The sequence below is a fragment of the Vigna unguiculata genome, chromosome 8, assembly GCF_037176805.1.
Source record: "Vigna unguiculata cultivar grain cowpea cultivar isolate G323 ecotype 2 chromosome 8, ASM3717680v1, whole genome shotgun sequence".
Lineage (NCBI taxonomy): Eukaryota > Viridiplantae > Streptophyta > Magnoliopsida > Fabales > Fabaceae > Vigna > Vigna unguiculata.
Genome location: NC_140799.1, coordinates 42,100,320 through 42,127,564, shown reverse-complemented (window position 1 = coordinate 42,127,564; position 27,245 = coordinate 42,100,320). Strand labels below are relative to the sequence as shown.

Genomic DNA, 27,245 nt, shown 5'->3' with positions numbered 1-27,245 from the left:
TGCATCTCGTGCTCCTCAACCCTCAACTGCACCTAGGACTGCCTCCATTGAAGGTTGGATTTCAAATGAAGATAGAAGATCTGAATTCATCATATTGTGGAAAGACATGCCCCTTATCACTCCGAAATTCATCAAATCTCAATGGTTTGTCAATTGATGTTTCACAATTCCTGCTTTTCTTGCTGAACAAGGGGTCAAATTCTTCACAGAGATGCAAGGCACCTACTATCCCGATTTGGTACGAGCCTTCTACTTCAACTACAAATTCAGAGATGGAGTGGGTTTACAAAAGTGAAAGGCTTCGACATCATTCTGGATGATGATATTTGGGAAAATGTTGCTCAATTTCTCGTTCATGATGGCACATCTTCAATCCTCACTGCTGGCATTGAACGATTCAACAGAATATTCGCCTATAGATCCTTTATGCGAAGACCAGATCAAGAAATAGGCCGACAATTGCTAGCAGGACCTCTCAAAGTTGATGAGCGTCTACTTCACTATCTTATTGTCTGGATTTTATGTCCACGTGGTACAAATCACGAATAGTGCAGTGAAGCAGATCTCATGATCATCTATGTTATGCTCAATCACATTCCTATCCATTGGCCAAACATCATTCTTGACACAATGCTCAAAGCCAAGAGATTGCCTCAATATCCACTCTCGTATTCCTTGCTAATCTCTCGTATTTGTGAGTACAAAGGTGTAAATGTCTCTGATGAACAATCTCATAACACCACTGAGGCAAACAAAATTGCGGAAAACTCCTTGAAGCAGATGAAATTTATTCCTTTTGCATTTTGCCTTTAACCACTTCAGTTTTGAAGGCAATGTTCTTCTTTCTTCCAATATCTTCTTCTTCATTTAGTGTACCCAGTTCAAGTTCATGCACTCTCAGCTTTTCAAATAGGGCCGCCATCGTCATTGTTGCAAGATTTTGTGACTCCGTGATGGTTGTCACCTTCGGCTGCCAAGTCCTGTTCAAGGATTTAAGATTTTTTATATTTAATTCACCAGTGTCAAAAGTTTTACCTAGACCTCTGAGATGATTGACGATGTGTGTGAATCGTTTCTGCACATCGTAGATAGTTTCTCCTTGTTGCATCCGAAACATTTCGTATTCTTGGATCAAGGAGTTCTTGCGTGCCCTTTTCACATCGTCTGTTCCTTCATGGGTCACACGCAATATTTCCCACATATCTTGTGCACTGGTGCAGACTGAGATCCTGTAAAACTCATCTAGGGTTAAAGTAGATAAAATTATATTTCTAGCTTTTACATCATACTGGGCTCGTCTATTTTCGTCTGTTGTCCATTGCGAGAATGACTTTGGTTCCTGCACATCATTTACAATATCAACAGGAACAAATGGATCATTTAACACAACATCCCAAATACCTCTATCAACAGATTCTAGAAAAATTTGCATCCTAACTTTCCAGAAAGGATAATTTTCACCAGTAAATAAAGGAGGTCTGTTGATAGATGCACTCTCAGCAAAAGTTTGATTTTGTCCCACCATTTTTGAAAAAATTTGAATAACTATCAAAGCAAGCTCTGATACCAATTGTTGGTATCGCGCAGCGGAATGTTTAAGCGTTTGGACAAAAACCAAGAGGGGGGTGAATTGGTTTTAAGTAATAAAATTAATACTTTAAAATTTTTCCAAAATTTATCGATTAAATCAAATATTAATTTCTTTAAACACAATAACAGATGAAATAAAGAGATAGAGAAGAAGATTGAACACAAGTATTTATACTGGTTCGGATCAAAAAACCCTACGTCCAGTTATTAATCTCTCAAAAACGAGATTTAACTAAATCACTAACAAATAACAGATTTACAATCAGATAGTAAAAAGAGTAAGGAAAGAAAACACCTCTCTTGAACACACAAGAGATGAACACCTTTCTCTGAATCACACAGAAAACCTTGACCTTAGCTTTCCTAGTAACAGCAGCAGCACTCAATCTCCTAGAACACCTCTCAGAAAAAGTTATCGCTCTACCCACACTAAGTTTTTCAAAGCTTCTTTTGAGAACACTCAGAGAACTTTCTTTGCAGTCACAACACTGGCACTCTAGTTTCTCAAAAAGGTAAGTGAGAAGTAACTATGATGTTCCTTAAATAGAGGTTCCAGAAATTAGGTCAAAAACTGAACAGTCGCGTCCAACTGACCAGGATAATGATAATCGATTATTGCAGTGTGTTTTCTGAAAAACAAATTTTTGAACAGATAATCGATTATCAGAGGTGATAATCGATTATTCCAGTGTTTTCCTGAAAAAATTAACTCAGCTCAGGATAATCGATTATCCTAAGTGATAATCGATTATCACTTTGATTTTTCGAGAAATACCAGAATTTGCTTTTTGCATATTGATTCTAACTATTCTAATTATACTTTACAAAATAGTTTTAAACATAACAACGCATGTTCTTCATATTGACTTCCAGATGGCTTTCAAGCTTCTTTTATCATCATCAAAATCTTGCTTCAGCATTTAGACTTGTATTTGCTTTTGCCAACAGATTCCTTACATACAATTTCAGAAACAATAAAATAGGAATTGAGATTCTCACCAATCATTGTTAGAGAGCAAGTACTAGAAGATGGGTTACTGATAAAATCCGTGAGTTTTAGAGGTTCAATTTCAACACCTAGTGCACACATTCCTTTTTCAATTGAAGAGGGTACCTTTTAGTTCTGCCAAATGAATTAGAACTTTCTCCTTTCCAAGTGACTTGAAGCAAGTCTCATTGGTCTAACCAAATTTCTTACAATGAGAGCAACAACATTCCTCCTTCCCTTTTGAGTTGAGTGTTGTATTCCCAGGGTTTGAGATCTCAGTTTGGAAGCCTTTTCAAAGAACATGACAGCTCTTGTAGTGGAGGTCATTCATCATGACAATTCGATGAGAAACCTCACCTTGGAAAATATAGAAGACTTCAAGAAGGGAGGGAAGTGGGAAGTCTTTCCTTGCCAAGAATTTGTGCTCTAACAGGGTCATTCAGGATTTGGGGTTACTATATCTTCTTTTAACCTGACAAAATATTTTCTTTTGACTCAACATTTTGTTATATTATATAGTAATAGATTTTTTTTGTGGTTTAGTCTTGTAATTACACTAAACTATAAATTGATATCGACCATCCTGTGTTCATTTCAGGTTAATGGTAATATGACTGTGGATGGCATTGATTTCTATGTAACTGAAACTTTTGGCGAAGGTCTATATGAGTCATGTAAGGATGTAAAGTTTGGGACAATGAATACAAGGGCCATAGATTTTGTTGGAGCTGGAGCTAGCAATTTTGAAGGTGATCCATTAAAATATAGGGAGATTTATTTTAGGGAATTTATGAACTCTGTTATGAAGTGGTATTACCGTCCTAATTAGAACAACTCCCCCATCTTGTATTCGTATGTTAATTGTGAATGTGTCTTTAATTTGGGAATGGATCTTTAGTTTTGCACATCAATAAATGGGAAAATTGGAAATCGAAGTTATGTTAGCAAAGGATCATCCTATCTAGTTGTGGACATATTTTTGCCATGTCTGTTGTACTGAGTTAGACTGCCGTTATACAGGTTTAGCCATGAAAAAGATACACAAAAGATCATCCTATGTAGATGTAGACATATTTTTGCCATGTCTGTAGTACCATGGTAGACTGGAGTTATACAGGTTTAGCCAACACACAAAACATCCTCCCATGTAGATGTGGACATTTTTTTCTTATTCATATTTTGGCACTTTGTTGCTGCTTCTGATATTTTTGTTTTTTTGTTACCATTGAATATTTCCTTTTCCCTTTATCTCAATTTGGGAATGTATTATACTTGCTCTTCTTCTGCTAATGTGTATTGTGTCTGATTATCATTGCCAGAGTGGTTTGAATTTCTTGGTCAGAAAGTTCCTCCTGGATTTCCTGGTTCTCCTTATTCTATACTTTTTAAGACAGCCACTTTTGATCCATCTCCAATGAAACCTATGAATGCATCTGTATATTCATGTAATGACACTTCACTGGGTTGCTCTTGTGGTGATTGTCCTTCTTCATCTGTTTGCGCGGATCCTGAACCTTCTCCACCCAGCAAAGATCCCTGCACCATTAGAATTGGGTCTTTAAAGGTTGAAACAGTAGATGCATAACCTTTTCTATGATTAATTTTCACTTGCTTTATGACTGAATAAGTTCTGCCTTTTCTTTCTCTCCAAATTATTGCCTCACTGATCTTGTGCAACATTTAGTTGTCTACTGAAAAGCTGTCGTTTATCTTTGATGCATGTTGTGAAATTGGTTTTTGTATAATGATACCTACAGGTCAGGTGTGTGGATTTTTCATTGGCCATCTTGTACATTGTATTGGTTTTTGTGTTGTTTGGGTGGGCATTACTGCAGAGGAGAAGAGGAAGGGGGAGACCTGAATCTAGCGTGGAACCGTTGTTGAATGACAGGGTTGATGAAGGGAGTAGTTTTTCTCACCTCCCAAAGGATGGAAATCATCACGCAGAGGTATGTGCAAAAGCTTGTTTGGTATTGGCCCATCCATTTTGGAATTCGAAATGAAGATTTTAATTGTTGTTATTATTATTGCGGAAACCAACTGTTGTAAAAGCTATTTGTTAATTGAAGTGAAAAGAATGATTTTTATACTTTAACAGTCTAGATATCAATTCATGCAAGAGCATACTGGGTTTACATTGAAACATAGATAATGAGGAATTCTTGTGCAAGAATTAAACCCTCAACTTCTTTAATGGTAATAGAATCTTGAGGAAGATCTCCAAGAATAGAATCAAAGTGTTCTTTAGAAGAGATTGAATATCTCCAATTTAACAAAGAGAGTCACCAAGACTCTTGATATGAGAAAGAAAAATGAAAACTGTGTGGTTATCCAAAGAGTTTTGTAAAGAATTGTTTTTGATAACAATCACACCAATTCTACATGTGAAGAGTTAAATCATTTATTGCACTTCTATAATGAGCAGTTTTACTCATTACTCATTGTGATATTGTTGATTTTGTCTTTGCAAATAAAAGGAGCAACAGATAGATCCTCAAGGGCAGAATGTGGTGCAATTTTCTTTTGTTCAAGGATGCCTATCTAGCTTTTACAGGTCAGTGGTTCTGGTAGTTCTTGTTAGGTTTATAATCACATAAACTTTGTTTTGTTTTGCATCCAGGACATATGGAAGATGGGCTGCTAAAAAACCCACAATTGTGCTTTGTTCCTCTTTGGCAATTGTTGTTTTGCTTTGTTTGGGTCTGCTTCGTTTTGAGGTGGAGACCCGGCCTGAGAAGGTACCATATTTACAGCTGTAGCATACAGTCTACAATTTTGGATTTGTTTCTGTAACTTCCATATGCACAAATTGTTTATCTATTTCCTGCCTGACAAATAATATTTTGGTTTGATATTTTCTAATCTCCCCCTATACATGTTTGGATGACCTGTTGGAACACATTGTTAAATGTTAAGGTTTATGACCTGAAACCATATTTTGGGTTCTAATAGGCAGATAGTCCAGCAATTTGCATAGGTATAAAATTCGGAGAGTCTAAACTAGGAGTAATATAAGGGAAATTGGAGGGGATGACTTGGTGGCAGAGAGAGAAATGAAAGATGGGTAGGTAGTTATTAAATAGGTAATTTTGGAGGAAATTAAGTAGCTTTCTGTAGGACATTGTCAGTAGCAGTAGAATCATCTTTCTGCTGTAATTCATCTGTATCATAAATAACCGTCTTTCTTCTAATTGTTGCATTCTTGCCATTAGATTCCGGTGTGTTGGTTTCTGGTTTGTTTTGTTAAGCACATTTGCATAACAGCTTAAGCCAATTAAAATTGTTTTACTCTGCAAACCTTTACTGATAAATAATGTGATGGAAAATATTTTTGTAAAGGATTATAGTACAACAAAAAAGTGGTCTAAACAAAAAAAAAAAAACCATCCAGAGGTTGATGTGATGTAAACAACCTTTCTTTCTGCCTGCACTTTATGGATAACATAGCAGTCAATATCTGGGCTTTAATTCCTGAATTTTTAAGAATTTGTGATATTTCATTGAAATTTTGTGCTTGTTTTTTTGTTCTTTTAATTGATGAAGGACATTTATTTTCTGAACGTGTTACTTGCTCTCACTGCCTCTTTAAGAATAGGTTTTCTTTAGTCCTTCCTCCTCAGCATACTTCAAAATATTTTATAGTGCTTAATCTAGAGTCACTATATAAAGGTAAGAAGTTTTAAAAAGTGGTGCTACGGATAAGTTTCAGATGAATATATATGCTCGTGAAACTTATTTTCTTCTTGAACTTGAAGAGTATTGGCCTTGCTTTCTTCTTTGTGCTGCAGTTATGGGTTGGTCCTGGGAGTAAGGCAGCTGAAGAGAAAGACTTTTTTGATAGTCATCTTGCTCCATTCTATCGAATTGAACAGGTTTCGGTTTGCTTATAATTTGTTTTACTTTTTCTTTTTGGTCTTGTAATTCGGTGCATGCAATCTAGTTACCAAAATTAAGCTGCCTCTTATTGTGAATGTATTATCTAGCGTGTCTGCTCATTTGTAAGAGTGGTTGCGGGTTCAATTGGATAAGTTTTGAACTTTTGAAGAGATAAAATATCCAATCCAAACCAATTGCTTTGGTTTTTGTAGTTCATCATGTATTTGGTGTAGTTTAAATTTAAATCCAATCCAATTCCATTTAAAGCTGTTTGAATTTGATTTGTTTTCTGTTTTAGTCTTAGTTTTATGTTAGTTTCAAGAAAATATCAAATAAATGATAAGATATATAGTGTACGTAAACAATAATTTATAATTTATAACATTAATAAAGGGGATTTCCTTTTTAACTACTCTTTTGGTGTCTACAATTTTTTCTAATTTCACCCTTTAAGTAAGTAATTGTTTTTTTAAATATGAAATCAACCATAGTTTCCTCTTCACTTTTTTATTACATTTCTTTCTTATTTCCAACGATTATTCTATCTGTAGTAAATCATATTTTAAAATGTGTACATTTCAGCTCATATTAGCAACAATCCCAGAATCCAAGCATGACAAGCCTCCAAGTATCATAACAGAAGAAAATATTGAATTGCTTTTTCAAATACAGGAAAAGGTGTTTAAATTTCAGTTCTTTTCACTTACTAGAATTTAAATGTAGCCACTTTATTTTCGGTGGGACATTTTTATTAAAGAAATACGTTGATTGTTTCAATATTCCAACAGGTTGATGGAATTCTAGCAAATTATTCTGGTTCGTTGGTATCTCTGAGTGACATTTGCTTGAAGCCTTTAGGCGAAGATTGTGCCACTCAAAGTATTTTGCAGGTCTAACCCACTTCTTTCCAAACTATTTCTGTAGTACTTTTTATTGTGTATTGCAAATAATTAATTATTTGGCTTCTATTATCTGTAAGTTGTACAACCAACTGGCTTTTCCTATTCAGTTCTATTGCAATTTACTATTTTTTTGTGTGGCTTACCTAGGATTCTTAATTTGATTTCCCTATTTGTCATTATTTTTATTCCATTAGTATTTTCAAATGGACCCTGACAATTATGACGACTATGGAGGTGTTGAACATGCTGAGTACTGTTTTCAGGTAAACTTCTATAATCTGATTATGAGTTGCCCTTGTTATTCAGAAGATTTTAATTTAAAGCAGTTTACTTTATGAGCAGATAAGAATTTTAAAGCAAAAGGATTAATGTTTTAAGAGGCACTAAATTCCAATAAGTATACTAATTCAAGTTAAAGTATTTGTGTAGGTATGGATGGATTACTGCTTTTTCATTTTTTTTTTCTTTGTAGTGTAGCCTTTTACGTCAAATGTATTCAATTGAACGTGTAATGCTGCCTTGGTTCTTCTATACATAATTACTTCTTGTAGGTTATACGAAATAAGACTTGAAAGTGTTGTTGTGATTTGTCTCTGTATCTGATATATGTGGGCTCTAATTATATGATTGTCATCCTCAGCATTACACTTCTACAGAAACATGCTTTAGTGCATTTAAGGCTCCTCTTGAGCCAACTGTGGCCTTGGGAGGGTTTTCCGGGAACAATTATTCTGAGGTAAGAATCTTGGATTTTGTATAGATGCCTTTTTATCCAATACTTTCTGCTATGATGATTATCCTATTCCAGGCTTCTGCATTTGTTATCACGTACCCTGTGAATAATGCAATTATGAAAGTTGGAGATGAGAATGGGAAGGCAATAGCTTGGGAAAAAGCTTTCATCCAATTAGCTAAGGTATGACTACTAAAATATATTCATTGCAGTTATTAATTCTTGTGTATAGCTTATATGCACAGAATCCTCAGCATAGCATGACTATCTATCATGACAGGGAAATGACCCTATTCACCTCATCATTCTTCCCACAAAAAACTTGAGAAATGTTTTTCAGATTTATTTCCAAGTGTCTAGATCTTTCTCCTAACACCAAACTTCTGTCAACACATGTTTGCTGGGATATTTATAGAGAATTTTTTGGACCCTAATCTACATCTCTTTTGAGCAAGCCTTTAATATGATAAAATGTTTCCTCAATGACTTTTTAGCTTAAGCAAGTAATTTGCCTAATTTAAGTGAGCTAAAAGCATAAGCAAGCAATTGGCCTTGCTTAAGTGAGTTGCTAGATTGAAGGAGTAGTTGGCCTAACTTAAGCAGCCTTCTTTTAGCAAGTCTATGTTTTTCCTTGCTTAAAGGAATAGTAAGCCTAGCTTAGGCAAAATTCTTTAATTTATTACTTGGCTCTAAGGAAACACTCACAAAACACATCAGAATGCTCAATTATTTATTTTCCTAAATAAATTATTAAAAACTTAATTTATTTAGCTTTTTAGGAAAATAAGGTCTAAAAGCATAGAATATGTGTTCAATAGTGGATGTTCATAACTTGATGTCAACTTTCACCTTTCTAGTTAGCATTAAGACAGATTATAATCCCAACAATTCCAGTAAATATTGCTCTAAAGAAGTTTTTCAATGCCTAAATAAACTTTACCAGAGATCAATATTGTCTCAAAAATGAATAAATAGATTGAGCTTATTTTGTATTGTAGGCGATATATTGCTATAAAGATAATGTTGATCCTTCCATTGTCAACTTTTGAAATAAGGAAAGTGGCACGAGTGTTTTTTCTTTTCTAGGTACCTACTTATGTGTAGTTTTTGCATATTTTTTGAGCAAGTGTGCTTTTTCATGTTGCGGAATATAGCGTGCTTCAAGGTAGGATATTTGTCTATTCTTCTCTTTCCTTGTCCTTACACATTTTTTGACCCAATTTACATTTGGAAGGAGGAATTGCTGCCATTGGTGCAAACTAGCAATCTTACCTTGTCATTTTCGACTGAAAGTTCAATTGAGGAAGAATTAAAGAGAGAAAGCACTGCAGATGTAGTAACAATACTTGTAAGAAATTTTTGTTTCTCTCTGCTGAATGTAAAAACATGATTTGTGTTGTGTGTAAGCTAATGATCTGCGTAGTTTGATTGTGGATTCATCTATATGCTTTATTTGAACATACAATAAATTTCTTCTCCAACATATTTTTAGGTGAGCTATATTGTGATGTTTGCTTATATATCGGTGACCTTGGGAGATACACCTCATCCATCTTCTTTCTTCCTCTCATCTAAGGTATACTTTTCTTGAAGCTTACAATTGTCCCTCTAGCATAATTCTGATATTGAATTGTTTGTGCACATTCATAAGGGCCAATATGTGCTAAATTGTACTTCTTGATATAAATATTCTTGGCTAATTCTTGATATAAATATTCTCATCTTCTTTCTTCAAACTCTGATTATTTTATACTTCCATTCTTCAACTTTATGTTATTCAGGTATTGCTTGGTCTTTTGGGGGTTTTGCTTGTTGTGCTTTCTGTCCTCGGATCAGTTGGATTTTTCAGTGCTATTGGAGTAAAATCAACACTAATCATAATGGAAGTTATACCTTTTCTGGTGTTAGCAGTAAGTCTTTATGTTTTTATCATTATCAAGTGTATTGTATATATTATTACCAGAGATATTATATTGTCTTATATCAGTATTGTGCACATTCACTGGATTAAGTGCAGGAGACATGAAGTGCCTGTTTGGTTGCCTCCAAACTGACATTAAGTTGGGGGTACCAAAATCATATTGGATAGTATCTGTTAGATATATTGTTATATATCTTATATCTCTATCTTTTATCTTCAGTTTCTTTGTTATTTTTCTTTACTTGTATTTTAGATTTAGCCCATATTTCCTTTATTATAAATATGATACCCTATGTGTATTTTTTATACAGGAGAGATTAATCTCAAACCTATATTCACTATATTCAATAATATCCATGCTTGTAAAAAGAATACATCCAGACGCCAATTTCTTTATTTTCTGCTTTATTAGTTGACTGTTATTCTCCGACTAGGCAGTTATAGCTGTCATCATGATATTTATAAATGAAACATCTGTCACTTCATGGCTGTAGTGTGCTGCTAGGATGTTTATATATAATCCTTGTATACTGAAAGCTTAGCATCTTTTGTAATCTTTGAATATTCAGTAATGCAGTAATACAACAATACAATTCTTGTTGTCCTTTTCTCAATATATTCAATTTGGTATCAAGAGTGTATGAGATCTTGGCTTTTTTGTGTAGGATTTTTGTCTAGGACAACTCTTCGCATTCCATTCTTAACAATACCAAACTGTTGGTCGATACAAGTACCGGAGGTGTATTGGAGTATACACTACCTGCCCACTGTTTTTATTTCAGTTAGGAACTTTATAACTAACTTAGGATCTGCCTAACCAACTCTCAATTAGTTACAATTTGTTAGGTTTACAGTTAGCTTTACTAATTGTAGTTATGTTACCATAGTTAGATAGACCTCTGTAGAGCTACGTATTGCATATTGAGGTTTTCAAGCAAGGTGGCTTTTATAATCTATCTCATTCATGAAATAATCTGCTGTCTGGACATCCTCAATCTAGTAATAACACGACATTGTCATCGCCAGGAAAGATTGGGATGTTAGGAAAGATTGGGATGTTATTGACAACTTGAACCAGAATTTGTCAAGCCTTTTCAGATTAAGGATCTTGGCAAGCTTTTCTTGAGGTATAGAAATTGCACAATGTGGACATGGAATTTCTATTTCTTAGAGGGAATATGCCCGAATATTCTAGAGGAGGTTGACATCGACAAAGTGTAAACCTTGGAAGCTTTTGTCAATATGGAGGAGGCCATTACCTTACCCGAAATAATATTGAAGAATGATTGGGTAGCTGAACTTTCTTTAAATAGCTAGGCCATGTATATCTTTTAATGCATTGTGTTGGTCAATTCTCTGATCCTCCATGTGACCATACTAGAATGTCATTGTTCAGATATTAGATACATAAAATTGCTCTAGGAAGATGGTTACTCTATGACTACGAGGATAAAGTTTATATGAAAATATAAGGTTTACACGTATAGATCGCCAAGTTCTCCATTGGGCATTATTTTTTGAGGTAATATGATATCTTAGGAAATATAAAGCCGGATCAAGCATTAACAGTTGCAATGTGTGAACTTGTATTGCGAAAATAGGTTCTTAAGGAGTTATGAGTTTGTAGATAGCAATTCTTGAAGTTTGCGTGTGGTAATCAGGCAGTTCTCCATGTAGTTTGAAATCCAAGGTTTCATGAAAGAGTAAAACACATTGAGGTTGATTTTCATTTTGTGAGGCAGAATATTCTTTCTAGAAGAAATTTGTTGGGAAGTTTCACATTGCCTACCTCAATTCTTGAGTATAGCTTCTATATCTGATGAATTACTTTGCTTAATGTTTATTGGTTTTAAAATGAAATTTGACCTGGTACCAAATCCTATTAATCATCTTGGTAATTGTCTATTCTGGCTGGTAGGGTCTTCTAGTTTGGCAAATATCTGTGAGGGGGACATGTTGGGAAGTTCCAATGTGGCTTGCCTCAATCCTTTGGATGTGACTTATGTATCTGTTGAGCAATTTGCTATAAGCCTATTGGTTTTAAGTTGAAATTTGTCTTAGTACCAGAGCCTATTGCTCATCTTTGGAGTCCTCTAACCTGGTAGGCTTGCCTGATTTGACAAGCATCTATGGACGGAGGGTATTGGGAAGTTCCACATCGTCTATTTTAATTTTTGGAGTACAAATTATATATTTATTGGGCAACTTTGTTTAATGCCAATTTATTTTAAGTTGAAATTTGACAAATTTATCCCTAATTGCACCTGGTTACTTATTCCTGTTCTAGTGAGTAACTCTTAAAATTTTGACCATCATTCTTTGAGGTCCTCGAGTTAGTTATGTTTGGAACCAGCTTGTTGCATGACTACAATGCAAAAACTTTAGAGGAGTGATTGAGTAATGTTAGTATAATTTTAATTATAATTATTAAAATGTTGAAGAGTAAACATTAAGTTTTATATTTAGTTCATGCATCCTTCGAGCAATATTGTCATAGGAAATTGCTTGAATTCATTGTTATTATCTTACAAATAGATGTATTTACAATTTATGCTTTGGATGTATATAAATATGATATATGCTGACTACTATTTTCTTCAGTTAATTCAGATCCCTTCCTCTAAATTTGGGTCATTGTGTAAATGAAAGTTATTAACTTTTGCAACGTTCTTACATTTCAGCAAGTTTTGTAAGATTTTACTTCTTTTGGATTTTCATTTTTTGTTCAGGTTGGTGTTGATAACATGTGTATAATCGTAGATGCTGTGAAGCGACAACCCTCAAATTTACCAGTTGAAGAAAAAATAAGCCATGCATTGGGTGAAGTTGGACCTTCAATAACTCTAGCAAGCTTATCAGAGATTTTGGCATTTGCTGTAGGATCATTTGTTTCTATGCCAGCATGCCGTGTTTTCTCTATGATTGCAGGTTAAAGAATTTTCTCTTCTCAACTTCTATTTTTGGCAAACAGAAAACTGAACTGGAAATTTTCATCAATACATAAATAAAGGAGGGTAAAAAATGCAACTACTTTAAAAAGTGATTTTAGGATTTCATAACTCTAATGATTACTACTTTTTTTTTTCTATAGCTTTGGCGGTTCTACTGGACTTCCTTCTGCAGATTACCGCTTTTGTAGCTTTGGTTACATTAGACTTTGTGAGAGCTAAGGACAACAGAATTGACTGTTTTCCATGCATAAAGTTGAATCGGTCCTCTGTGGAGGAGAATGAAGGTACATGCATAAAGTTCAGGCACAAATACTTTGGTTTACTGCTATGCTTGCATCTTACAATTTAGGCTTTTGGGTATGAATGGTTTTCAAAATGGTATATCCTTTATGATCATGTTATCAATAGGAGTTGATCTTGTACAGTTATAATTATAGAAAATAAAGAGTTTATACTTTATAATCAGGAACATTGTTATAATTATAGAAATAAAGAGCTGATCCTCCTTTATAATCGTAAATATGTATATTATATATGTACTATATTATTAGGAACTTTTTATTTATTCCTGTATCATATGCTTGTTATCAGAGGATACCAGATCTCCTTTATTTATTGTACTGATTCCTTTCTCTCAATTTAAATAAAACATTTGTGCTAATGAGGGTTTTATTTAGACCTACAAATCACACTTGTTAATTTATCTAATACTAATAGGTTAACCCATAAACTTATTGCATCTAGTGGTCTCGACATGATATCAAAGGCTTCTTGTAATGGTTACAAATTTGATCCTTTTGTTGCTGGTTTAGTCTTGGTGAGATTTAATTATGGAACGGGGCATGATTGTTATGTGCTTTGTCAACGCTTCAATTTGAAAGGGCCCTCATGTAATGAAGCATCAAACTTGTTAAGGATTACAAAACACTCTTAAGTAGTGAATCTCGTGGATTAAACTTTTACCTTTAAATTGATCTCGATAATTGTTTACATATCTTGCAGTTCCATTCAAGAATAATCATGAACTCTTTTCAGCTTCTGTTGGTATTTTGCATGCCACACTTTTTTCTTTCCATGCTTATATATGGTTCTAAGCATATCTTATGAAAGTGTAGGCAACAGGCAGGAAAGAGATGGATTATTGACGCGGTATATGAAGGTAAAGTTATACTTAGTTCATGGGCTGATTATGTGTAAACTTAAATAAATTTCATCTTATTACCCATGTTTTATGAATTCAGTTTTGCTGTTTTCTTATTCTATTTAATTATCACAGGTAGAAATTTCTTAAGATACAGTAATCTTGTACTTTGTTTGAGGGGTTAGCAAGATAAATAGGGGAGAATGAGGATGGAATAGGCATTTTGTGAGATAAATCCTTTTTGAACTGGAAACTATAGGAGAAATACTTTTCCTTATTATTCTTAGTTGCAATGAGGAAATAAAATCATTTTTTTTATCTTGGATTCCTATCAAACTGTTTCAACTCGCTAGATCAACAAATGGTTGAAATGAGTCATGATTGAAGCTTTGGTGAGTTTAGTGGAGTTTTAGAAGCAAAGTAACCAACAAATACAGTTCTCACCTTTTCTAGATCAAGAACGGTGTAGGGGGAGTTTACAACATCATATAAATGCTGGGAAGTGAGTGCAGAAGCAGGATCAATTGGGAGGACGAGTACTACTATAAAGAACCCACTCAAGAGATACCTTCCAATGCAGACAAATAGGGTTGGAATGTAGAGGTTGAGTTACTTATGATGCAAATTGCTGACTAGTTGAATTACTTGATTCAAATTGTGAATTCGATGATTCAATAACTAGGATAACTATTCTATTGGGATTAGTCAGTTCATTTGAGGGGATTGGTCATATAAATTTGGAGAATGACTATGGAAGGGGCATTCAAGGAATTAAAAGATTTCTTTGGAAGGAAATATCCTTTGTGATGGGGAAGCCCTTCGAGGAGAATTAGTTCTTGTTAATCAAGAAAAAATCACTTGTTTCTTTATACCCATCTTGTTTCCTACTAATAGTGATTTGGGTATTATGGGGTGTCTAATTCCCGCATCGAGTAGTATGAGGTTATTATTTGAATATTTAAGTGGTTGATTCTCCCCTTTTAATAGCTAGCTTTTGTGGGAGTGTTTCCCAGGTATTTTGATACTTATCACGTACCTTTCACTTTTCTGATTAAAATTAAATGTTCTATTATTGTGCGATTGTAGGAGGTTCATGCACCATTTCTTGGACTACGGGTAGTTAAAATCTTGGTCATAGCCATCTTTGTTGGATTCACCTTAGCAAGCATTGTAAGTTTCTTGGGAAATGGGAAAATATTAACTTTCATTAAGACCCTTTTGAGAACTGTCATTCTGTGTTTTTTTTTTTTTTTTATTTCATTTTATTTTGGCAGGCATTAAGCACTAGGATTGAACCTGGTCTTGAGCAACAGATTGCTCTTCCACGAGATTCCTATCTTCAGGTTTAGTTTTTCATTTGTTTCCCATGTTCCATTTTTTACTGTCCAGACTCACGTTCATTCTTTTGGTCTTTTCAGGGTTATTTCAGTAACATATCTGAGTACCTTAGAGTTGGACCACCATTATATTTTGTTGTAAAGGATTACAACTACAGGTTGATTAATTTTATTGCTCTAAGTGTACTTGTCTGTTATTAATTGTCTTTTAAGAAGATAACTAAGTTTGTATTATTTACAAACTGAAATGATGCATTAAGCATGCAAGATGCAGTTGAATAAAATAGGACATAGAATTAGTGGAAGAACATTATGATATAAATCATTATTTTCCTCCACTGTACTGGCACATGAAAATTCTCTTAGATGTACGTTTAAGTGCATTATTTGAACTCTTGAACTGATTTCCTGTGAGTATTGTGCGCAGTTTGGAATCCAAACACACAAATCAGCTATGCTCCATTAGCCACTGTGATTCAAATTCTCTTTTAAATGAGGTAATTCAATGGTCATGGTCATAAATATTGCAGTATAATTTTACTCCTTGTTATTGCACCTTTTTGTATGAGTAGATTAGTTTATTCATATTTAACCAACTGACAGTTGTCAGATACTTATTGTTACTCAGACAGATCCTTACAACCGATAGTTTGTCAATTACTTCCATCTGGAGATATAAGAATGTGATATAATTCAGTTGTAGTTGGCTTGAATTCATTTTGCACAACAAAATTCCTTTCTCCCTCTCCCTTTCCTTATATATATCAAACTTAAATAGAAATGGTCTTTTCAGACATGGTGGGGAAAGAAGTGAAAACAGATCTGCAATCATAGCCAAAAGAATGAGAAGATAGGACTTTCTAATAGCTGTAAATGAGGGAGTTTAGGACAAATCAACCCCTGAAACATAAGAAAAAGTGGCCAGGACCTGTTCTGTGGTGGCAGTGGCATGTGGTGAACACAATTAGTATGTGTAGCTACTTGCAAATATGAAGGGGTTTGGCAGATTTGATGGGGCTGTAACTTTGGGTACTGGGCAGCAGCATCAGCTGGTTTTTTGAGGGGGTCTTTGCTGGAAAAGCCCACTGGAAACATATTTCAGCAACAGCACTGTTGGCTGATGGCCGTAGTTTCTGGGCATGATGAAGGTGCCAAGGTGGCAATGAAGGCTGCAGTTAAGGCCCCTTTGGATCAAGAGTCTGATACCTAGTTGATGAATGTAAAAGATTTGAAGGGAGTGATTACAGTTTATTTCATATTCAGCTTATTAAAAAGGAGGATTACTACTTACTTATATATATATATATATATATATATATATATATATATATATAGACTGTTAATTGTAATTGTAGAATTTGTACATAACTACCCTTGTGATGTAGTCTACTCTTGCCTATATGAACGGATTCTGTACATTTGGTTCTATAATATTGCAGATATCTAGAGCTTCATTAGTGCCAAAATCAAGCTACATAGCCAAACCAGCTGCATCGTGGCTTGATGATTTCCTTGTATGGATGTCACCTGAAGCTTTTAGCTGCTGTCGAAAATTCACAAATGGCTCTTATTGTCCACCTGATGATCAGGTACGTGCTTCTTTTATGTTGGATAAAATTTGGATGCAGCGAGTTCAACTTCTCTTTTCTCCTATATATTATTTTGAACTTATATTCATGCATAATGTATATATGCTTTGTGATATTGTGGTTCCATTATTTCTTCGGCTTTGTTTTTGTTTCTAAATTAATTGTTTAAATGATTATACTAATTAAATATTGTTTGTTATATCTTTGTGTATCTTTCTATTTGTAATAGTAAGTATCTGTATTTTTCAGCCACCTTGCTGTTTGCCAGATGAAGGACCATGTGGGTTGGGTGGAGTGTGCAATGACTGCACAACGGTAATATACTTTCTCCCCTGAGTTTCTTGTTTATTACATTGGATAATAATTGGTCAAAAGTTGCAAATTTAAACCTAAAGGGTGAATTGGTAAAACAACTGACCTTTCTGGTTGATTCCTAGTGTTTCCGCCACTCGGATTTGGTTAATGATCGTCCATCTACGGCACAGTTCACGGAGAAGCTTCCCTGGTTTCTTGATGCACTTCCATCAGCTGATTGTGCAAAGGGTGGTCATGGAGCATACACCAACAGTGTAGATCTGAATGGTTTAAAAAAATACTCACTCCCCCTTTCTAAAAGAGCAAACCTTTTATTCTGTTCCCTTTGTATTTGCTATATCATTCTTAAACATTAAAATCTGATATACAGATATTGCTTATAACTGAGCTTTCAGGTTATGAGAGTGGTGTTATTCAAGCTTCTGAGTTTCGAACTTATCATACACCACTTAATAGACAAGTAAGCAGAGTGATAAATGATGATCTTATTTTCCTTGCTTTGGCAAAAACTTTTCACACATTTCTGTGTTTGATCAAATGAAAATCTTGTTAGGGTGACTATGTTAATGCAATACAAGCTGCAAGGGATTTTTCAGCAAGAATTTCTGCTTCTTTAAAGGTTTGTGAGCAGCAATGACATTATTCATTTTTACTTGAGTTGTTTTTTTGTATTCAGGATCTAGGAATTGTTTGTGTTGAAAGTCTCATATTAACTAAAGATAAGGCCAAATCTAGAGTATATAAGCGGGTGCAAACTTCACCTTACAAGTCGATTCTGTGTAGTTAAGTTAGGTTTAAAGTCCACTTCTTAACATGGTATCAGAGTCATTATTAGAACTTATCCTAGTAAAAGTTTGTTGGGCATGTTGTTTCACCCGGTATTTGACCATTATCGGACCACCCACTAATGTCAAGTTCCATGCTCGAGATGTATATACCTCGGCGTGAGAGAGTATTGGACGTCTCACATCGACTAGAGATAAGACAATGGATGCAAACCTCACCTTAAAAGCCGGTTTTGTGGGGTAGAGTTAGGCTTAAAGTATACTAAACAGTTTGTAATATGGTCTTCCGATATTTTATTATCTTTGTAATTTTTTTTTTATTAGGACTCATTTATGAGCATTTGGGTTTTAAGAATATGATTGACTCTATAACTATTTTGACTTAATTCTTTTATTGTTTGATTTTCATCCCTCTTAACTTTTTTTGTTTTTTACTTTTGGTTTTTGATGTTAAATTCCTCCGTTGAACCTAATGGTGATGACATTATAAGTCATGATGATGTCATCACCTGTCATGTTAGCAAAATGACCGAAGTAGAGATGTTGACATCAGTCATCAAAAGTGTCACATCAACATAGGACATCAATGAAAAAGTTATGCATGTAGATGTAGAGAATAAAAAAAAACATGTTTTTAGGATATAAGGACTAAAAACAATATCTAATTATATTCTTAAAACGAATATTCATGAACTAAAATTGACGCTAATGACCAATAATTTGATGACAAGAAAGGCCAACAATCATAAATGATTTTGTAATAGAAGAAAAACTATATTCAGTTGACTATTATGAGTTTTCAATAATAGTGAACATTACTGTAGTTGAATGACATGAGAAGGGTAAATTATATTAATGCTAACGAAGACTGATTTAGTGTTATTGTTATTCTTTTTATTATTATTATTATTATTATTATTATTGTTGTTGTTGTTGTTGTTGTTGTTGTCGTTGTTGTTATTTCTATCGTTTACCAATCTAATATTTTACCTGGAATTATTGTTCTTTTTTCTCTTGACCTTTGATGTTTTTTGCTATTGTTAACTCATCACTTTTTCTTGGAATGTCTTTTTGGTTATATTAAGTTTGGAAAAATAGCATTTCATATGACTATGGATCTAGTTTCCATTTTCTCATCCTTATGGACCATTTTGTAATGGCTAAACCTGTACAGTGTGCAACATTTTTTATTCTTTTGGGGATCTCCACTTCTTGTTGACTAAGTTTATCTCATGCAGATGGATATTTTTCCGTACTCAGTGTTTTATATCTTCTTTGAACAATACCTGGAAATATGGAAGCTAGCCCTGATCAACATTACCATAGCACTAGGTTGGTGTTCCAAAACCATTTAAATAATGCATATCTATGCAGAATGACATAGTCACGTGTCAACCTTATGTAAGCTGGACGGTCTGGTTTGATCTTTCATTTTTCCTTTATGTTTGCACTTTGCACTTTATATGTTGAAATTTCTGCCTTTATTGAGAAGGTTTATACTCATGTTCTTGGCTTCAAACTTCTAAATTCTATCTATATGGTCTTTGATGAAGTAGTTTGTCATCTTAACAATGCCAAACCGCTTTATTTCTGCCTCTTGAAAGGATATATAGCACGTGTGTTGCTTTTTACGTATGAAAGATTTCAGTATTGCGATTTAAACTATATGTCCTCGAGTAATACTTATATGCCGTCCTCTTAACATTTTTTATTGGACCAAAGTTGGAAACTGAAAATCTAATTCATGTCTACCTACCCACTTTTGTCCATGTTTTGTTTCCCCTTTCTCCCTGACATATATTCTTCAATTATTACTTGTGTGAAAATGTGTCATATGAATGTGTCTTAACATTTCTGATTGGACCAAAATTGGAAAGTGAAATCTAATTCATGTCTACCTACCCACTTTTGTCCATGTTTTGTTTCCCCTTTCTCCTTGACATATATTCTTCAACTATTACTTCTGAAAATGTCATATCAAGTCTATGTTTCCTTAATCAAATTCATTTTAAATAACTTAAGGTTATATCGCAGGTGCTATTTTTGTTGTTTGTTTGGTCATCACATCCAGGTATACCTAAGTCTTGCATATTTACAGTTAAAACTACAAATGTATTCTCTCCATCACTACAGGTATAAGTATATCTCTTTTGTGTTTTCTATTCAATGCAGCTTGTGGAGTTCAGCAATCGTATTACTTGTTATTGTCATGATAATTTTGGACCTCATGGTATCATTTATCTTACTGTTGCAAATTTTGTTTCATCTTTCTTTTGCTATCCTTTTTAATTCTTTAGTTACAGAGTCAAACAAACGACCTTTGTGACTCCTGCAGGGTGTAATGGCAATTTTGGGTATCCAACTCAATGCAGTGTCTGTTGTAAACCTTATTATGGCAATAGGAATTGCTGTTGAATTTTGTGTGCATATAGTCCATGCCTTTACGGTTAGTCTGGTCCTCTGTTTTTTTAAATTCACAGGTCTTCCCTCTGTAGGGTTTTCAATGAAATAGTGATATCTGTTTACTTCCTGATTGTTCGGAAAAGAGGTTATGAAGATTACTAAAGCATGTGAAATTCAACCTGCTTTGTCACTAGGGGAATATTGATAGTTTGATTAATTCAGAGACTTTATGCAATTGAACCACCTGCCTATTGGTGACCATGCACGTTTTCTGATCTTGTATACATGTTTTCACAGGTAAGCTTGGGAGATAGGAACCAACGAGCAAAGACAGCATTGTGTACCATGGGGGCTTCTGTATTCAGGTTGATTATATGTACTGTTGCATTTGGAAATGCCTTGGATTGTAATATATGTATCCTTGTACACGAGTGTAGCTAGCTATGTGTATAGCAAAAGTATCTAGTAATAACTGCTGTTGTTTGATACTTGAGGACAAATTTTGTCTACAAATCACATATGGATCTATTAACCATTCATGTATGCTTGTATGGTAAAAATTTGTTGTGATGATAACAAATGACAACAAACCTGAGCTGATATGCCCCCATTATATATTATATTATATCTTAGTGATTGACCTGGCTAATTAATAGTATAAGTAGATGCATTAGGTTATTGTATTTTTTTGTAACATTTTGGTATCAATATCAGAGGGAGATAGGTGTGTTGAAAGTTTGAGGGTGGTAGGAGGAGGTAATGGTGGTGGTTTCAGAGTTGTGGGTAGCAGAAGAATTTTCAGAATCCATGATAGTAGATCTGATATAATGTAAGGAAAGGAAACAGAGAGAGAGAAAACAGAATCAATTACTCTGTGTTGTGTTATCAGAAGGAAGCTTAAAATTTTAACATGGTATTACACTAGTGGCATCTATCCTGCGCTTAGATTTATGTGTTTTTTAAACAAAAATCTCATGCTAGGCATCAATCTGATCCTTGGCATCTCAGCTAGGCTGACACTCCCAAGGACATCTGTTGAGAATAAAGAAAATAGGATTTGAGATTAATCTCCCTTCTGTATAAATCACACATAGGATAATTTATTTATAATAAAGAGATGTACAATTAAAAAGAGTAACTGAAAATAAATAGAGCAAATAGAAGATATTGTTTAATATTATCTAACAATATCTTAATAATATCAAACAATATCTAAACAATATCTAACAACATCTATCATTTGTCATGACATGAAAATATCATTAAAAACAAAAATAAAAATACAAAAAACTCATGGGGGAATCCAACCAACACTCATGAACAAAAAACAGGCCATGAGAAACAGCCTTGCTACTCCTGAATCAGAGTTTTCCGTAGACATGACAACCTGCCTATTTTGAGATCCCACCAACTGTGATTTTCTCACCTCCCTTTTCTCTTTTGTTTCCATGACATTTCTACGACAATCAGAAATGGAGTACCCTATCAACTTACAAACCGAACAAAAGGAAGAAAGCTTTTCATATTCAATGTCAGTAACAAAAGCAAACCCAGGTCTTTCCACCAAAATTTGGTTCAGTAATTCATTAGCCATATCTACATCCACCAAGACTCTTGCATAAAACCCTCTTGTTTTATTCATAGTGCAATCATCTAGAGATAGAGGAGTTCTGAAACCCCTAGCAATAGTAAAAATAGCTTTAGGCTGCCAATACTCCAAGGGTAGTCCATGAATCTAAATCCAACACTGAGTTTTCGTTAATTTCATAGAAAAAATCAGTTGAGTGTTTTGAAGCAGAAGTTGGTATGTAAGAAATTCTAGCATGCAAATCTGGAATTTCCAAACCATCTCCCATACGTTTAGCTTGCACCTCAGGGGGCTAAGCTGGAGCATTTTTTCCTACAACATGACCCTCTTCTTAGCCAAAATTTCCTTATCAAAAGAAGCATCCTTGATACGGCCTGACCTAAATCATAGTTTTCCTTAGACATAAAAGCCTGTATATTTTGACATCCCACCAACTGTAATTTTCCCACCTACCTATTCTCTTTTGTTTCCATGACATTTCTACGACAATTAGAAATGGAGTGCCCTATCACGAAACATGCTCATTTTATTTCTTTTGCACACCCTTATAATGCCAAAGATGTTGCAAAATTATTCTTGAAGGAGGTGGTGAAATTGCATGGATTTCCTGAATCCATAGTTTTTGATAGGGACAGAGTATTTATGTATTCCTTCTGGACAAAGTTATTTAAGATGGCTAAAACTAAATTAAAATTCAATTCTGCTTATCACCCACGTACAGATGGGTAAACGGGAGTGATAAACAGGAGTGGTAAATCGATGCTTGGAGACTCATTTGAGGTGTATGACATATACTAAAGACATTGGCATAAATGGCTCAGTTGGGTTGAATATTGGTATAACACCAACTATCATGAGGCTACGAAGATGATACCTTTCAAAGTCATGTATGGTCGAGATCCTCCTCCGGTGATTAGAGGAGGTGTTACAACAACAACCCTAGATGAAGTGTCATTCATGATGAAGGAAAGAGATGAAATGTTAGACATGCTGAAAGAGCATCTGATGTAGGCCCATAATAGAATGGTGGAGTATAAGGTTAGAGATGTGGTTTATTTGAGGATACAACCTTATAAATTGAAGAAGTTGGCTAAGAGAATTAACCAGAAACTTAGTCCAAGGTATTATGGTTCGTATGAAATTGTTGAAAAGGTGGGAGAAGTGGCTTATAAGCTGAAATTACCAACGATAGCAGAGTACACCCTGTCTTTTCACGTATCTCTATTGAAGCCCACCCTAACAGCTGATGTTGTTATCCAACCTTTACCTGAATATGTGACGGAGGAATTGGAGTTACAAGTCCAACCAGAAAAGGTGTTCGCAGCGCGTGGAGAAAACGATCAATCTTTAGAAGTGTTGGTGAAGTAGAAGAATATGCCTGAGTGTGAAAATTCGTGGGAATCGGTCTCTAAAATGATGGAAGCCTTTCTTGAACTCCACCCTGAGGACAAGGTGAATTTTAAGGGAGGAGAGTTGATACAAACAATGAAATAGAAGGGCAAATTAGGAAGGCCCAAAAGGTGTATGAGAGGAGAAAGTGAAGCCTATTACTTGGGCTCCACAGACACACGCCAACCGAATCTGTTGCAACAGAATTGCTTACCTGGCTGTGAAGAGGGGAGGAGAGATGGTCTGGGGTATATGGGATACGGTGGTTTCTTGGAGAGGGGTGGCTGGTTTTTGGGAGAACAAACCAGAACCCTGGGCTGGTCTTGTATGGGAAGAGAGTGTTGCTAAACCTCTTTGTTTTGGGAACATTCAAATAATAATTCACTGTTTTATTGGGTTTTACCAGATACACATGTGCGTACTGTATTTGTGCATCAACTTGTAAAATAAGCTTCAGCTTGAGGGGGATCATTATAAGAAATTCGGGTTATTAGTAGTAGACCTAAGCTAAGCGGCTAGCAGGTGGGCTAGTACTAATGCTTGGGCTTTTCGATGGTATAAATAGGTGCATTTAGTTATTGTACTCGTGTGTGATATCTTATTATCAATTTCAATACATTGCTTGTGGTCATTCGTTCCTTTCATGTTCAATGAACGAACTTTTGATCCATTGAACTTCATGAAAAGTTTGTGAGTTAGTATATAGTTCTGTACTTTTGATATAACTCTTACTCTGTTGTCAGAGAACTTGTACAGGTATGTAGAATTTATGACTAAATTACAAAAATCATTTGAATGATGGTTGAATTATTGACGTGTCTGCACTATTATTTTGTTTGACGCTTTTCTTTCTGTAATTTATCCTTGTTTGGCAGTGGAATCACACTTACAAAATTAGTCGGAGTTATCGTCCTTTGCTTCTCTACATCTGAAATTTTTGTGGTATGTGCATATCGCCCTTGGCTCCAATGCCTGATATTCTGATAAAAAAACATTAGAAGTAATTTTTGGGTCTCTCTCCGCAGGTGTATTACTTCCAGATGTACCTGGCCTTGGTTATCATTGGTTTCTTGCACGGCCTTGTGTTTCTACCAGTAAGTCTTGTGTTTGGGTGTTACTCTACAAATGACTGTAGCTTTTCATTGACGTCATGAAATAGATTTAACTCCGTTTGATCACACTTGGCATTCAATATCACAATGTGTTCAACATGCCTTACAATTGGCTTTATCATTAATCCATACAATCACCACTTGGATTAGTGTTGCCTGTAGTAATCGAGCACTTTACCTTTACGGCTTTGGTTCAATTACTACTTGCTAGCAATCCTCATTGTTGGGCACTCTGCTAGCACTCAGCATCACTGTAAGCCCTGGCTGAGGCTTGTGGTATGTTTTGACCTTAGGATAGCCTAACTTCCCCCCTAAACCTTTCTGTACCCAAAAAACATATATATGCGTAAAATTTATCACACATTTAGTTCTTATAATTATATACATTCTTTTTTTATCTTTATACTTAAAAATCATTCGTTTTAATCCTTACACCTATAATTTTAATTTTTTTTATAAAGATTAAAAATATTATATATGAAAGTTAAGACAGTTTTTAATATAAGGATTAAAAGGTAAAATGTGTTCAAGTACAAGATTAAATGAGTAGCATATGTACAGTGACTAATTAGGAAACATCTAACGTTTCCTGCCCTTCTTTTCAGGTGGTATTGAGCTTGTTTGGTCCTCCGTTGAGATATACAGTCATTTAGAAGATGACGGTGCCCTCTGCACTTCATCAGAACAGAGCCTCTAATTAGATAAAGCTTAGATTTTAACTACGCTGATCACATGTTCGATGAACAGAAAAAGTGTTCTGACAAAAGGATTAATAGTATCTTTTCTTTTGACTTTTGGATTGAAAAAGCTTATCGCTTATGTATCTGGACATGTTCACGGAGGAACATCTGCTAATTTCTGATGATTGGTAGGTTCTTCAGTTACAATAGTGTGTGTATATGGTATAATTCCGAGAACATTTTATAGAGAAAAAGTACTATACATTGGTAATAGTTTGACACCATTCCATCACAAAATAAGTTGGCCTACTTTTATATTAATAATGTTAAAACTCAAATAGACGGTCATTTGTAATTAGATAACAACGTAAAATTGTTCTATAATTGACTATTGTCTTTCTCAAACAATGTTAGGATATGTAAATTACCAAAATACCCATAACAATTCTGATAATAACCCTAAGTTCAATTTTCTCGGAATGGTTTTCATTATTAGAATATTCTTGAGAATCACGTTTAAAGGGAGTTAGATAATTTTATCTTTAGAAAATATTGATTAAGCTTATACATCATATTCTCAACCTTACTACAATAAATACTCAAAATAATTTTTTAAAAAGTCTTTAAAATAATTTTCTCAATTGAAATGGATTCCGTTGCAGAAAAATTCACAATTATATTTAGTTCAAAGTTAATATTATAATCGAAAACAAATATTCCATAATTTTTTCGACTATATTTTAATTAAATATTTAATGATACTAGAGATACTTTGGTAATTTTGTGGGTTCCCATATAGAAAAATACTTGAAAGTTATATTTGGATAATGCTTTATTATGAGGACAATACAAATTGAGGCGTTACAAAATTTTGGAGAAACATAAAAAAGTTCGTTTCCCATTTTGTTCATGTTGGCTTGAAATAAGTTGTGAAAAACAAATATGGAGGTGCAGTGGGGAAAGGAACATGGATTGTAAGAATAAAATGTTGATTTTGTTGTAAGAAGCAGGGATAACCATTTTCAATCACTCAATTATTTTATTTATTTAAATTCAACTGAATGAAATATATATTCATTAAAATCATTTAACGCGGACAATATTAGATAATTTTTAAATACAAAATTAAACAATGATTATAGAATTAAAAAAAACAATTAAAATAAATTTTAGGTTTGGTCTCTCTAACTTTTAAACCTTGATTTTAGTCTCTAATAAAAATTGGTCACCCAAATGTTTTACTTGACAACTAAATATATTAAATTACTTTTTCATCCAAATATTAAAAATATGGTAGCTGATATTTGACACTAAATTTTTCTCTTACATTCAACTTACACTTCTTATAAATTATTATTTTATTATAATATTGCATTTACTTTTATTTTTATTATATTAATATAATATTTTATTAAAGTGTTATATGTCAAAATGAATGTAAAAACAAAATGTTTGTGTCAAAGAATAATTTTCCTAAACATACAGGCCATCGAGTTTTAATTAGTAGTAATATTAAAACATTTGAAAAGATTTATTGGTTAAAGTATATTGAAAATAGACTCCCTACATATTTTTTTAATTATGAAATATTGAAAACTTGCACATACGTTAAGTATTAATATTGGAATATTTGTTTAACTCTTAACTACTTAATTAACTTTAACTGATCTCTTTCTCATCAACAATAGTTAATTATAGGAAAATAGACTTATAAATTAAGGACAATGATATTTTGACTACTAAATTTTAACAATTTTCTTTTACAACATGAGGTGTCATCTCTTAAGTGGTTTTAGAATATTGAGAATGAAAAAATGGAAAAATAGAAATCAATTAGAAGATGACATCTAAGGTTATAAGAGAAAGTTGTCAAAATTTAGTAGTCAAAAAATCATTTTCTATAAATTAAATAGAAAAGACATATGTAGGCTCTCCCAACTTTGCA

At 33.9% G+C, this 27,245-nt stretch overlaps 1 protein-coding gene across 2 annotated transcripts in view; it reads left to right on the top strand.

Moving 5' to 3' along the window:
* Positions 1-25,573, top strand: part of LOC114195318 (uncharacterized) — a 29,026-nt gene extending 3,453 nt beyond the window's left edge. Inside the window, exons 6-39 of one of the 2 annotated variants that reach the window (XM_085665816.1) lie at positions 3,177-3,327; positions 3,898-4,142; positions 4,336-4,527; positions 5,065-5,132; positions 5,199-5,316; positions 6,367-6,450; positions 7,037-7,132; positions 7,243-7,344; positions 7,551-7,619; positions 7,997-8,092; positions 8,165-8,272; positions 9,324-9,437; positions 9,582-9,665; positions 9,871-9,999; positions 12,740-12,938; positions 13,102-13,245; positions 14,077-14,120; positions 15,189-15,272; positions 15,377-15,445; positions 15,521-15,597; positions 15,867-15,936; positions 16,879-17,028; positions 17,278-17,343; positions 17,466-17,610; positions 17,739-17,803; positions 17,897-17,962; positions 19,367-19,460; positions 20,163-20,199; positions 20,301-20,358; positions 20,464-20,574; positions 20,829-20,896; positions 24,384-24,450; positions 24,534-24,602; positions 25,226-25,573. In XM_085665816.1, coding sequence (XP_085521942.1) covers positions 3,177-3,327; positions 3,898-4,142; positions 4,336-4,527; positions 5,065-5,132; positions 5,199-5,316; positions 6,367-6,450; positions 7,037-7,132; positions 7,243-7,344; positions 7,551-7,619; positions 7,997-8,092; positions 8,165-8,272; positions 9,324-9,437; positions 9,582-9,665; positions 9,871-9,999; positions 12,740-12,938; positions 13,102-13,245; positions 14,077-14,120; positions 15,189-15,272; positions 15,377-15,445; positions 15,521-15,597; positions 15,867-15,936; positions 16,879-17,028; positions 17,278-17,343; positions 17,466-17,610; positions 17,739-17,803; positions 17,897-17,962; positions 19,367-19,460; positions 20,163-20,199; positions 20,301-20,358; positions 20,464-20,574; positions 20,829-20,896; positions 24,384-24,450; positions 24,534-24,602; positions 25,226-25,273 — 3,387 coding nt within the window. In that variant the 3' untranslated portion in view covers positions 25,274-25,573. Of the gene's footprint in view, positions 1-3,176; positions 3,328-3,897; positions 4,143-4,335; positions 4,528-5,055; positions 5,133-5,198; positions 5,317-6,366; positions 6,451-7,036; positions 7,133-7,242; positions 7,345-7,550; positions 7,620-7,996; positions 8,093-8,164; positions 8,273-9,323; positions 9,438-9,581; positions 9,666-9,870; positions 10,000-12,739; positions 12,939-13,101; positions 13,246-14,076; positions 14,121-15,188; positions 15,273-15,376; positions 15,446-15,520; positions 15,598-15,866; positions 15,937-16,878; positions 17,029-17,277; positions 17,344-17,465; positions 17,611-17,738; positions 17,804-17,896; positions 17,963-19,366; positions 19,461-20,162; positions 20,200-20,300; positions 20,359-20,463; positions 20,575-20,828; positions 20,897-24,383; positions 24,451-24,533; positions 24,603-25,225 lie in introns of both variants that reach the window. The other variant, XM_028085738.2, reaches the window with a different exon arrangement.
* The last annotated feature ends 1,672 nt before the right edge of the window (positions 25,574-27,245 follow it).